This window comes from Ammospiza caudacuta, chromosome Z, assembly GCF_027887145.1.
Source record: "Ammospiza caudacuta isolate bAmmCau1 chromosome Z, bAmmCau1.pri, whole genome shotgun sequence".
Lineage (NCBI taxonomy): Eukaryota > Metazoa > Chordata > Aves > Passeriformes > Passerellidae > Ammospiza > Ammospiza caudacuta.
The window spans coordinates 12,665,243-12,678,196 of NC_080632.1; the positions used below are offsets into that span (position 1 = coordinate 12,665,243).

Below are 12,954 nucleotides of genomic sequence, written 5' to 3' on the forward strand. Positions count from 1 at the left end.
ACATGAAGCACCAGTTTCACGCATTTCAATAGCAATACAAGTAATGCCAATTTAGATTCTCAAAATCCAGTTAAGTTTTGCTTGAGAAGCAGCAGAAGTGCTTCAAAGTCACATAAGGTGTGTGGGCATATCTGTGTATGTTCTGTAGTTTTGTTTCTATAGTGTTTGCATCCTAGTGAAGTTTGTATAATGATACTTCAGTTCAAAACATCTGTCACCATCTCGTCCACTTCTTGCAAATTTCTCAGTATCTGTTGAGAGAGGAGAAATAATTTTATGCAGGTGAGCAGGCACGCACAGAAAGAGGAACTGCTGAATACCCACTTGTCAGCTGGAAAGCACAAGTCAGCCAACAGTGACAGACATTTGGTTTCCTAGCCCGGCCTGAATATGTCCCTGAGAGGAGAGATATAATGATATAATGTATGGTGTACGTATATACATGTGTGTGTGTGTGTGTGTGTGTGTGTGTGTGTGTGTGTGTATGTGTGTGTATATATATATATGTATATATGTATGTATATGTATATATATGTATATATACATACACACATATATATATATGTGTATGTGTGTATATATATATTATATATATATATATATATATATATATATATATATATATATATATATATATATGTATGTATGTATATGAGGTGTTAGCCTGGAGGAGGCTGAGGGGAGATCTCATCACACTCCATGAATCCCTGAGGGAAGGAGGCAGTGGTGAGGTGTGTGTTGGTCTCTTCTCCCACGTCACCAATGAGACAGGATGAGAGGAAATGGCCTCAGGAGGAGGTTTAGATGGGAATCAGGGGAAACTTCTTCATGTAAAGGTTGTAAAGCATTAGAGCAGAATATCCAGGGAAGTAGTGAGGTCGCTATGCCTGGAAGTGTTCATAAGCCATATGAATATGGCACTTGAGAATATGCTTTAATGGTGAGCGTGGAGCCATCTGAGGTTGATGGCTGGACTTCATGATCTAAAAGGTCTTTCTGACATTAACTGTTCTATTATTTTATGTACTCAGTAACATTTTCAGAGGTAAGATGGGGAGATTAGATGTTAAAAGCGTGAAATGTAAGTTTGGCTCATTTAACTACTGAGTTCCTAATGCAAAGTAAGGAATGAATATTTCACAGGCTAACTAAGCAAGTCACATTAATTCAGTCTGTTTCACTGATATTGTTATAGAAGACTGCACGGGTCATATGTTTTACTTTTCCTTCACTGCTCTGTAATTTGTTTCGTATGAACTCTACACAATGTTAATGCTCCTTATACAAACCAAATGAAGTCTCTTGATAAATATTTCATATGAGCAACTTACACAGTTTTCTGAGAACTGCTTACCTCCATGTTACAGAAGACTACTTTCTCTGTGTGTCTTTCACAGATACTAAGGTACAGTAGATCTACCATGAGGACATTTATTAAATGAGTTTGCCTTTTTGGAGGAAAAAAAATGTAAAAAAGGCACTTTTTTGGCATTACTTAAACTTTTAAAGAGCAAAACTGTAAATGAAGGATGTGTGAAAGAACTGTTTCAGGGAGAGTGATGCTCTGCAAGTGAGGTAACACACACTTGTGTGATTTTGCACAGCGTCTTAAAGAGCCCTGCTCAGTTGTGTGTGGGTGCTGTAAAAGGGCACTGAATGACCATAGAGAGGCCCTAATGCCAGCACAAAGGAAGGTGTGCGAGCCAGAGGTTGTCATCTGGCAGACCAGACAGAAGCAGCAGTTTTGGGAAGCGTTACATATTCCAACGGCGTGAGTGCGAGAGCAAAATTCCCGCAAATTTTAAAATTCCCACAAAACCAAACGCTGTCAGTGGGGCGCGGTGCCAGCGAGGGCAGGGCGGGGAGGCACTCACGGGGAGATGGTGCAGCCAGAGGCGTAGGCGTGGTGGCCCGTGTAGCGGATGTCGCAGCGCACGATGTTGTTGGAGTAGTCGGACTCGGGCACCAGGTAGCTGGGGTTCACACTCACCTGCATGGGAGAGAGCACGCTGCTGTCTGCTGCCACGCCAGCGGGTAACTCACATGCCAAAGCATGTATGCAAAGGATTTGCCTCTTTCTTTAAACAGGAAAAAAAAACAAACCCACTCCCAAAAAACCCCAAACCTCCCCATTCCCAACAGGCTTACCTTCAGAATGTAATTTCCAGGTTTTACATCAGTAATATCAATCCACTGGCAGTCTATGTCAGCATTGTAAGTGTCATAGCAGCCAGGGCTCAGACCCTTAAGAATGAAGATAAGATGGATGTGAAAAAACATGAGTCTTTAAAAACAGTGACATTCTAAACATTAGGGACACTCAGACTGAAGTTCACTTAGCTATCACAGTCCACTTAGAAAATTAACTTAGAAAAGGAATCTTATTTTTAGCTGGCATTTTATTTGTGTGTCTAAACTAGAACACCTAAGTCTAATGTACCACTTTTTATGCCCTTTATTGCTACTGGATAAAAAACACCTATAATATTGATAGTTACCTCACAGTTGTTCATCTGTGAGGTATCTGTATTTTCTTATAATCACTTGTTACGATACTCCTTTTACGTCAAAACCGCTGATGATATTATTTCCTGTTCTTCACATAAGATCAGAAGACAATAAAAATTGACCAAAGACTGGAGGTAACTATCTGTAATTGTTGAGTGAATATCTTCTGAGGTCATGAGTACAGACAGACTTGATCACCATGTTGGATCCTCTCTCCAGCCTTAGGAATGATGTAACATTTTGCTATGGATGTGCCATCTTTGAATAGTAGGGCTAAGAGCCCTTTTCACATTGAGCTTTGCATGGAAATGGTCTCTCTTCAGACAAATAGTGACACAAGAATCTGAGGGAACCGAAAATGTAGTCTTTATTCCAGATGCATCTTTCCGAAAAATTCTTCCTTGTTAGGAACATGAGTAAGAATCACCACATATGAATGTGTTGGTGTTTCAAAGCTAGTGTCTTTAGCTGTGGCTAATACAGATTGCTCTAGGCAGAGCTGATCTGTTCTGGCAACACACAGAGTGCAGAAAACCCAAGTCCTGCAGGAATTCCCTCTTGACCCAGCTGGTGATCAGCTCAAACTCTTGCATGTTTGTGCCAAGTCTGAGGCTGGAGGAAAGTTTTACAGTCCAATTACAAACCCCTGAAATATGGGCTTCCAGTGGAAATGCTGACACAGCCGTGATTCTAGTGACACAAATACTCAGCTGTAAAATATGTATGTTGCTTAGTTAGATGTCATAGTCTACAGAAGTTGAAAAGGTATTTATAAAACCTCTTCAAAGCCTCTATGTATTGCAGATCATTCATTATAGTTAAAATTCAAATGTGGACACGTCAGCAAGGGAAACATAGCTGTCATTTCTCTGTGACAGAATAACTACCTTCTAGATTAAAAGCTGCAGAATAAGGGATACAGGTTCGTGTGTACGTATGGCCACACTGAGTTAAACCACAGATCCAGCAAAGCTCAGTGTCATGTCTCTGGCAGTGGTCAGCAGCAGATGCTTAATGAGAAAAGAGCATAAGGAATGGGATGTGTGATGTCACGCAAATTCCTTCCACCAGGCATTTAACTGTATTTAAGGCACGGGGTACCATTAGATCTTTGTGTTTAATAGCATCTGTTACTTTGTCTAAATTCTTCTTGAGCCCATGGAGATTTTTGATCTCTGCAACATCCAATGGCTAGGAATTTAATACTTCATTCATGTGTCCAAAGAGCACTCCTCTCTGTTTTAAAGCTGTTGCCTGACAGGTCTTCAGTTCATATATTGACAGAAACATCAACTATTGTCAGTAAATATCAAAAATTTCCTATTTAAATCCACAACCATTCAAGTTTTGTTCTTACATCTGGTTTTCCAAATGGAATAGTCTATGAAATTTCTTAGCCATACTACACTGCTGATCAACCTTGTTCTGCTGGGGTTGGCTACTTAGGATTTTTTAAGCTTTTCTTTAGCAGTTCTGAGAGGTGGTGATGCAATGTTCAAGGCAGGATTCTTGCATGGATTTGTCTGTCATAATGGTGTGTTCCCTTTTCCATGTTCCCCTACTAAGCCCTGGCACCTGGCTTTACGTTGGTACGTGCCCCCATAACATCCACACAGGTGCCACTCTCCTAAACAGCCTCCTGCCCTGTCGGCACAGAACAGCACCCCGAGGTTCCTGTGCCAGGCTGCCAGCCAGCAGCTGCAGGTGCTGCAGAAATCCAGCTCCTTACAGCTGCAGACTCCACAAGGGAGAAAATACTGGCCGTGAACCCCAGCACCACCCTACAATGTCAGTTTGGGGAGATGAACAGTGGGAACAGCTTCTTTGTGGGCTGTCTTGTGTGCTCTTAGCAAGCCTGACCAGTGCTACTGCCACGGGCACTTGGGGTGTGTTTTAATACAATTCAGTGAGCAGTGGTGCTACTGAGTGGTGCTAGTGAGTGCCACTGCCCTTTAACAAGAAACCCACAGGTCACAGCACATGGGTGAATTGCGAGTCTCCAGGTTAACATCCTGGTCTGTGTAATGGGGAATTCCAGAAGCTAGTTAGGACATCAGCTAATTCAGGGCATCAGGTGATTGATGACAGAAAAGTTATCCAAACACAAACCCGTGGCTGTCTCCACAGCAGCTCCTACCTGTGTGTGTGCTGTACATGCATACCGCCTGTAATATCCATAATCACAGGAAGTGTCTTCAAGGCAGAAACTTGCTTTGTGACCCTCAGCAACTTTTCTGTGTGAGCTTGCATCCAACAAGTCATAGTGGCTGAATTCATCCATGCTGTGGTAATGTCTGTTAAACCACAGGTACATCATTAGAGATGGATCAGATCTCATCAATAACTTTTTCACATATTTGATCTACATCCCATTAAATCTGGACAAATTTAATTACTTCCCAAAACTTGTGTGTTAGTACACTTTCCTACTACTGACCACTCAATTATTTTCATTACTCTAATTTTCAAGTACCACATATCATCCTATAAATAAATAATGGGTTTTAATTTGTTATGGGAAAGATTCCATAGCAGCACTGTTTTTCCAAAATTTTGTTTCACCTCTTTTCCAACAACAAAAGCAAGTATTAAATAGTTCATATTTGAATTGAACATCTTATAAGTGCCTTTAACCAGAGGTTTACTAGGAATGCTTACCTTACATACCATAAATTCCATGGAAGTTTGCTACTTGCTAGCAAAACCCCAACAATTTGGTTTCACATTTCCATGACCCTCAGACAATGTAACATATTTGTAACGTTGGTGAAGACAAAATCTGCATAAAGAAATCAGCTTCTGTGTACTGGCAATGCAGATTTCATTCATTATCAGCTGTTTTTACAGTCTGTACTTAGTACTGTCTCTATTTCAGAAGCGTTTATTCTTTTTATTTGGGCAAAGTGATGCATTTTTCTTGCTTTCACACAAAGTGACTTCTAGCTCTTACTGTGGAGTTTTAGCACCTCTTATTCTTGTAATTTCACCCTTTCCAAAAGTGTGCGAAAATAAACTTGTCTTCTCTACCTGCACCATATCTTTTGGCTGCCATTACTTTTGGATGATTTCAGCTCAAGAGGGATATGAGAAAGACCTAATCAACAAAACTCAAATGTATTGGTAAAACAAAGCAGCACAGGAGCCTCAAAGCACATCCAGAACACTAAAACCAGTCCACAGATGATGATGACTAACACTGAGGTCTGATGGCTAGCCAAAGCAACTGGCAGTTTGGGTTCATTTCCAAAAGAGTTTGCTTCACTGTTATGGAAATGATCACGAGAGCTGCATTCTTTTGTAGGCAATGTATTTTCTGTCCAAGAACTGAATCAACATCAGAGACACTTTGCATCTGGACAGTGATAGCTGGGCTATTGTGGCACAGTAAGAAACTGTTCTACAAATGGAAAACTTCAACTGCTCTCTACTCATTTCATCCGTTTATCCAGTTTGTAAGCATGAGGGTTGGGGGATTTTTGTTATTGGTGGAGATTTCTTTTTCGGGGATAGAGGTTAACTAAAACATTTGCGGAGTTTTTTTTGTTCGGTTTGATTTAGTTTTAGCTTTTTTGATGCATGAAAGATTTATAAATTGATGATATGAGTCTTTTTTGAAAGAATTTGTTCTAATGATACTGATTTTTCATTCAATACCTAAAGCCTCTAAACCTAGAGAGAAATATTCCATTGGCTCAGAGGCCTTCAGACCAACCCCATATTGCATACCATTTTTAAAAAAGATTATCACTTACGTGCCTGTAGCAGCACAGTTGTACTTTAAATAAGGTGGAAGTAAGTATTCTGAGTAATTAGTTCCAGTATTTTATTACTGCTCCTGCTGAGAAGTAGCAAAAACTGGAACAAACCCGCAAACTTCTGCATATGAGTTTTCCAAAAAGGTACAGATTTGCAGTATTACCTGCTTGTTCTGCTACAACAATAGCTTGTTCTGCTATTCCCCTTGCTGTGTTTCCAGCAAATATACTATTTCTAGAGCAATGCTGCTATGTCAAAATATCATCATATATAAATAGAATATTATTGATAAGGGGACCAGTCAACTCAGTAGCTTTCCTTTTCCAAATTGATTGGACTATTCCTTGTGAAGAACTAGATTATTAACTTCAGCTCAAGACGTATGGGTCACTGTTTAAAATGAGGTGTTATAGGGAATATGCCAGTAAATGTACATTTTAGGGTTTCTATTTATTTTTATGTAGTTGTGACTTTTATTTACTTAAATGTACACTTAAATGTAAGTGGACTATATGTAAAATAAAAGGAGAAAGTGCTACTGTAAAATCTCATTTCAGACTTGTATTTGTATTTAATCTACACATTGTAAGAGTTTCCCACGTATGGATAAGCTTTGTATCCATCTTCATTTCATGTGTCTGTACAAAGTGTAATTATCACTACCTACAAAGAGTAATTACCCCAACATAAAAATTAATCAGATAGTAAAAGGCTAAAATTTCCCTATGGTTTCTCTCTACTTCACTTTAGTTTTAGAAAATGTGTCCTTGTAAGTGACAATTGTTAGTGAAAAGCATAATTAGAAGATGCCACACTGAGCACTTCACTCACTGGTGACAGCTGTGCCACTCCCATGAGTAACGGGGTCTGCTGGGCAGAAAATCCGACGTGCCTTGGTTTTTCACTCTTTGGGGGAATCTCAGGAGCACCCGATTGTCATAGTCTCTAACATCTGCTCGATAAGCTGAGCTGCAATGGTGCAAACCAAAGAAAACAAAGGAAAAAGCCATAAGTATATGCGAGAAATACTTTAAAAAAATGCTTTATATTGTCTCAGAAGTAACTGATAGCAGAAATCTTTTCAGGCTCCATAAGCCTCATGCATTGGAGATTCACAGAGGAATTCCATATGGTGTGGAAATGCCTGGTGTCAGACCAATACCTGAGTAAAATTCAGAACTGGTTTTAATTTTATAAATGGAAGTTTGACCACTGACTGACTCTCTCTATGAAGAAGATCACTGCTGAGCTGTAAAATTACTCTGGTACCAAAAAACATAATTTTATTAGTTGCTGTTAACCAAAATAACTCCCTGTGTATGCAAGATCACAAAACAGATGTCTGATTCTGTTAAAAACCCCAAAAAACTACTATGAATATAAATGAGGCTGTGTTTTCCCATTCTACATAGTTATTACCTACACTCTTTTAAATACTGGAATATTTTAATCGACTAATGGCAGCAAGAACACTTCAATGAGTCTTCACTGTGAAGCTAGCAAAAAAAAAAAAAAAAAAAAAAAACAAACCAACTGCTATATCTTTTTTTTTCTTTTTTTTGCAAGTGAAGAGTAGGCATGACCCTGAAACAGAAATTTATGATGCTGGTAAATAAATAAATTTGTTTTGCATGATAAGGTATCAAACAAGTTAAAGTGGTTAAAACCAGCCATGTTGATTTCTTTCCAAAGAAAACAGGAAAAAATCCTTCTTTGCCAACTGGACAAGACTTAACTTCATAACAAAGCTGTTATTTCAACCCCTTAAGAGACTCTGAAACACTTTTCAGAGGGATTTTAGTTTTAGGAGACATTTAAAGGCATAGGCCCAGAAACAATTAGCTTATTATAATCTTAAGGGTAAATTGTGCTGGTTAAGAATAGGGTTTTTGTTCTTCAGTTTTTGGGTTTTTTTTTTAATGAAGTAACATATGATCTTGTGGGAGTAGAGGAGGGAGATTAACAGAATGAAGTTGTTTTCTAGGTGCCTCCATTTCACAAAATTCAGAAATATTCAAGTGAGCCTGACAATAAAAAAAATGTAATACAACTTTCCACAGCATGTAGGTTCTTCATGAGATCTGCAGCTTATCTCTCTAATGTGGCAGGACTGCTCTCTCCACCACCTGCCACAAACTCGGAAGAAGGTTACAAAGGGCTGTGTGTCCGTGAGCCCTCCAGCCTCACTCTTCTCCTTCCTCACCGCGTTCACAGGTGGAAACAGTAGCACAGCAACCCGCAGAAAACGGGCAAAGCCTTGGGACAATGCCTACCTTGCCAAGCAGTTCTCCTCGGCAGCACATCTCAAGTTATACATGGACATCCTCTGGACATATGTGGACGCCTGGATGTAATAGGGATCCGGGACTAAGTCAGGGAGACCTGCAGTTCATCAAACCAACCACATAACAGTAAGATCAACCCAGGACACGTTTGCAAATATTTGGCTACCATCCCAGTCGTTAGGAGCCGTCGTTTTGCTACGGACCCCTGCTCTCCGTTATCCTCGCATTCCCCTTTGCCCAGGCTTATCCCAAACCCCCCCCGGCAAACACGGCGCCCGGAGCCCGCGGTGGGTTCGTCGGCAGCCCGCCCCTGTCCCGGCAGCAGGGACTGGGCAGAACCGCCCGGGTTCTGCCCCGGCAGGGCGGGCAGGGCAGGGCAGGGCAGGCAGGGCGGGAAGGAGGGCTCTTACCGTACTGGAAGTAGCCGGTGCCGTAGCCGGGTCTGTACCTGCTGCCCTGGCGGGGCCTCTCGTAGGTGTCGTAATAGTTGTAGTAGGGGTTATCGTCCGTGTACTTGTAGGGGTTGTAGGGGTCGTCTCCTACCATGACATCTTCCCGGCCGGGCCTGAAGCTGCCCAGGGGCGGCAGGCTGCCGGCCCCGGCGCTGCTCCCGTTGCCGTCGGTGCCGGCGCCGCCGGCGGGGCTGGGTCGCGGCGCCCCCGCGGAGGCGCCCCGGGCCCCTGGGCTCCGCTGCGCGGCGGCGGCGGCGCGGCCCCCGGAGGGAGCCTGGTAGCCGGCCTGGAACCAGTGCCGAGCCCCGGAGCCCCCGCGGCTGCCGGCGGCGGGCTGGGGCTGCGGCTGGGGCTGCGCGGCGGCGCTGGCGGTGTTGCTGCGGGCGGCGGCTCTCCGCGGCAGCACCGTGCCGTTGTTCCGCAGCAGCAGGATGGGGCTGCCCGCCGCCTCGGCCGCCTGCCTGCGCCGCGGGGGCTGGTACTGGGAGCCCAGGCTGAGCAGGCTGTACACCTGCCCGTTGTTCTCCCACTGGATCCGCTGCCTCCAGGCGGCGGGGGGCGGCGGGGCGTCCCGGCGCGGCGGCTGCTGCTGCTGGCAGCCGGCGGGCCAGAGGCAGCTCCAGTAGATGCACGCGTGAAGCTGGGCGAGCAGGAGCCCCGGCGGCGCGAAACGCATCTTCTCCTCTTTCGTGGGCGCCGGCGGGTAGAGAGATACGGGCGAAACCGAGAGGGGAGGGAGGGGGATGGCGAGAGGAGAGCGAGGGGCGCCTTTCCTGCTCCTCGGGACGGAGCGGGAGCGGGGGGCGGTGCGGGAGGCCGAGGGGTGCGGGCTGCGCTTCTGGAAGGGTCGGGCGGGCAGCGGGGTCTCAGGCGCTGCAGCACCCGGGAGGTGCCATCGGGCAGGTCGGGTCGTCGGAAAGGAAACCCGGCCCGGGGGAGGCGGCGAGAGCGGCTTTTCTTCTCCCCGGTATTTATAGGCGAGGGGATGCGAATGGGAGCCGGAGCAAACAATCAGCCTCTCATCGTCCTCCGGCCCGCGCTGGTGTCTGGAGCGAGGGAAGGAGGAGGAGAGACCAGGGACTTTAAACTTGCTGGCACGCTCGCAAAGTTACACAAGCCCCGCTGGCTGGGCTGGCTGCACCCCCGCCATTTGTTCACGTAATGCGGCTGGAAACGTGCGGCCCTGACAGTTCCCCCCACGGCCGCCCCCCGCCCGACCCGCGCGGGGGCGGCTCGGGGGGAACGGGAACGGGGGGAACGGGAACGGGGCGGCTCGGGGGGAACGGGAACGGGGGGGACGGGGCGGCCCGAGGGGAACGGGGCGGCTCGGGCCGGCGCGGCGGCGGGGGCTCCCCATCCTCCCCCCTTGCCTGCCCTGCCCTGCCCTGCCTCGCTGCCTCCCCCCGCGCCCCGAGCCGCGCCGAGCCGTGCCGAGCCTGCGGCGGGCGGGCGCGCTCAGACACACGTAGGCTGCCAGAGTATGCCGTGGGGCAGCGCCAAAGTATGCAAAGGAAAAATGCTATTAGCTCATCAGCGCTGGAGAGACTAGAAACGGGGTGGCGGGGAGGGGGAAGGGGCCGCTGGCGAGAGAGGAAACATGTTTCTGGAAAATGTGCTGGCCGGTACATCTCCCGGGCTGGAGCAGCTGCTGGTGACCTTCGTCTCAGCGCTGAGTAACAGTCGGATCTCCTTGATGACCCCTTAATTAGGAGAAAAGCTTCATCAAATAAACTCTTGACTATTGACTTTTGGGTTTTGTGCATATGAGTCACACGAGAAATATATTGGCGATGCTCCTCCCGGAGTAAGTTTTCATTGAAAAGTGAAATTTCACATGGGAGAGGCTTAGCCCCATCACCAGAACAAATAAACCTAGTTTGGGTAGTGTCTCCCCAAAATCGGGCTGGGGAAGAGAGGAGCACGCTGTGGCCCAAAAGCCTCTCCCTTCCTTCCTGCTTTTACAAGAGTTCATCAAGGCTGTGTTTTGATAAGTACAATCACCCAGTAAGGCAAATGAATTAAGGTCCATGGATTTCAGCCAAAACTTCTTTTGGGTGTATTTTTCCAAAGGCTGTTTGCTTATGAATCCTTGCAAAGGAATTGAGGAGAATACACAAAAGTTCTCCTTCACCGAAAGTTTTGTGGTGAGAATATTTAAGTGAATCCTGCCAATGATGATCACTGTGCGCTGGAGGTTTTCACCTTACTCAGGTAGATTCAAGGCACCCTAGAACCACTGCTGGCTTCCCCAGGTCAGGTTAACAGGTCACATGTTACTGGCCAGGTGGATATTGCGACTAGATTTTGATGGTTTTGTAGAGTTCTCCTGTCATTTGTTGTGTCGTAGTTTATTTTAATTGCACATTACTTTTAATGGTACACAATAACAGAAAAACAGCAAAATGTGGTCCCATGTTGTGGCTGTGATGGATGGTGAATGCTGATTTACACTGCCGTAGAATTATTAGTTGCAGTGCTCATCTTTAAAGTGCCTTCACCGCCCTGGATCCAGCGGTGCCAGCTGTGTGTCAGAGGTGCCCCCGCGGACGGGGACTCATTGGCTCTGAGTGTCACTGGCACCAGCTGCTGTGGCTCTGGCCACACAAATGGTCAGTCTGCAGAACGCTGGGGAGCGCAGGGCACTCGTGCTCCAAAGACTGCAAAGTCTTCTTACCTGAGAACACATCCAGTAGCCAGGTGGGTGCTTGCTACCATTGCCAGCCAGCACCAGGACGGTGGGGAGCATCTGCTGCACTGGGCCCCCAACCAGAACAGGAACTGGTGTCTTTCCACACGTGTGCTGTGCTGCTTTGGGCAGTCTGCTGCAGAGGTGGTTTGGTTTGGGCTCTCTTATTCATCGTATTTGCAGGCTGCTCATCCCCTATGATCTTCCTCATTGTGGCTTTGAAAATATTATTCTCCATTTAAGGGTTTGCCTGGAACAATCGGTGACTAAAGCTGAGTAAAATGGAAAGGTTGAAGATAGGGAAAATGCAACACTGAAGGAATGAGATTTCTGTCTTTTTAATCTTCCTCTAAATCTTACTAATGTTACAAACAGCAGGTTGTTGCCCAATGTGTGATATTAGACAATGTTTCCACACAGTGGGATTCCAGCCATTTTTTCTTATGCCTGATTAAGTTACTATTTTTCATGAAACTGGAGAAAGCGTATTTGAGAGTGGTATTCTCACCCATCAATGAACTATTCACACTGTTTGCCGTTTTCTCCATAGCACGAGTTTCATCTATTAATTAATTTAGTGTTCATAATCCCTGAAAAGCATTATTAGCATCACTAGAGAGTCATGTCCTTCCCTTAGCGTTCAGTGCCCATGTCCATTTAACTACTTTCCTCTCCCCACAGGTTGCCCAATTGCACCAGGTTTTTACATCTTAGGTCTGAAAAGACCATCAAAAAGCTCTGTGACCTGAGGTGTGGAGGTGAAAATTTCTGCAATACTTCAAAAAGGCTCATAAGCAAGTCAGGTACTGCGACTGCCCCAAAACCTGTCAAGCACTCTGATATTAAACTTTCCCATGAGGCTGATACAGCTGCTTTGTAAAGTCCAGTTCTGATACTGATCACAGTTAATTTAGTTACTTAAGCATTTGCTTACCCCTTTCTTTTTTGTCTGGAATGACTGGTATGCCTGAGTATTTCTTGCACTGATTTTGATTTCTGCCACCTACAGAAATAAATACAGTGTATATCAACTGAAAAATAGAACCTTCCTTCACTAAAAAAAGACAAATAATTAAAGCAGATGTCAGTAAGCAATTGCAGCAATGTCTCAGAACCTGGTATCAGGTGGTAACTTATATTTAAATTTACATTTAATTGTAAGGTTTTAGCAGTCCTCATTCAGATATTACAAAGTCTCCAATGGCATTAGTAGCATTTGGAGTTACGTTAATGAGTACACTACTGCTAAACTGCTAATTCAGTTGTA

The 12,954-nt window shown here is 45.0% G+C and overlaps 1 protein-coding gene across 1 annotated transcript; it reads right to left on the bottom strand.

The window, feature by feature from the left end:
- Window positions 1-1,870: 1,870 nt before the first annotated feature.
- Window positions 1,871-10,018, bottom strand: LOX (lysyl oxidase). The gene is made up of 6 exons (XM_058824023.1): window positions 8,960-10,018; window positions 8,538-8,646; window positions 7,096-7,233; window positions 4,646-4,802; window positions 2,149-2,244; window positions 1,871-1,990 (listed from the first exon to the last, which is right to left on the bottom strand). Exons 1-6 carry the CDS (start codon window positions 9,675-9,677, stop codon window positions 1,871-1,873), a joined length of 1,338 nt encoding a protein of 445 aa, XP_058680006.1. The 5' UTR covers window positions 9,678-10,018.
- Window positions 10,019-12,954: the final 2,936 nt, after the last annotated feature.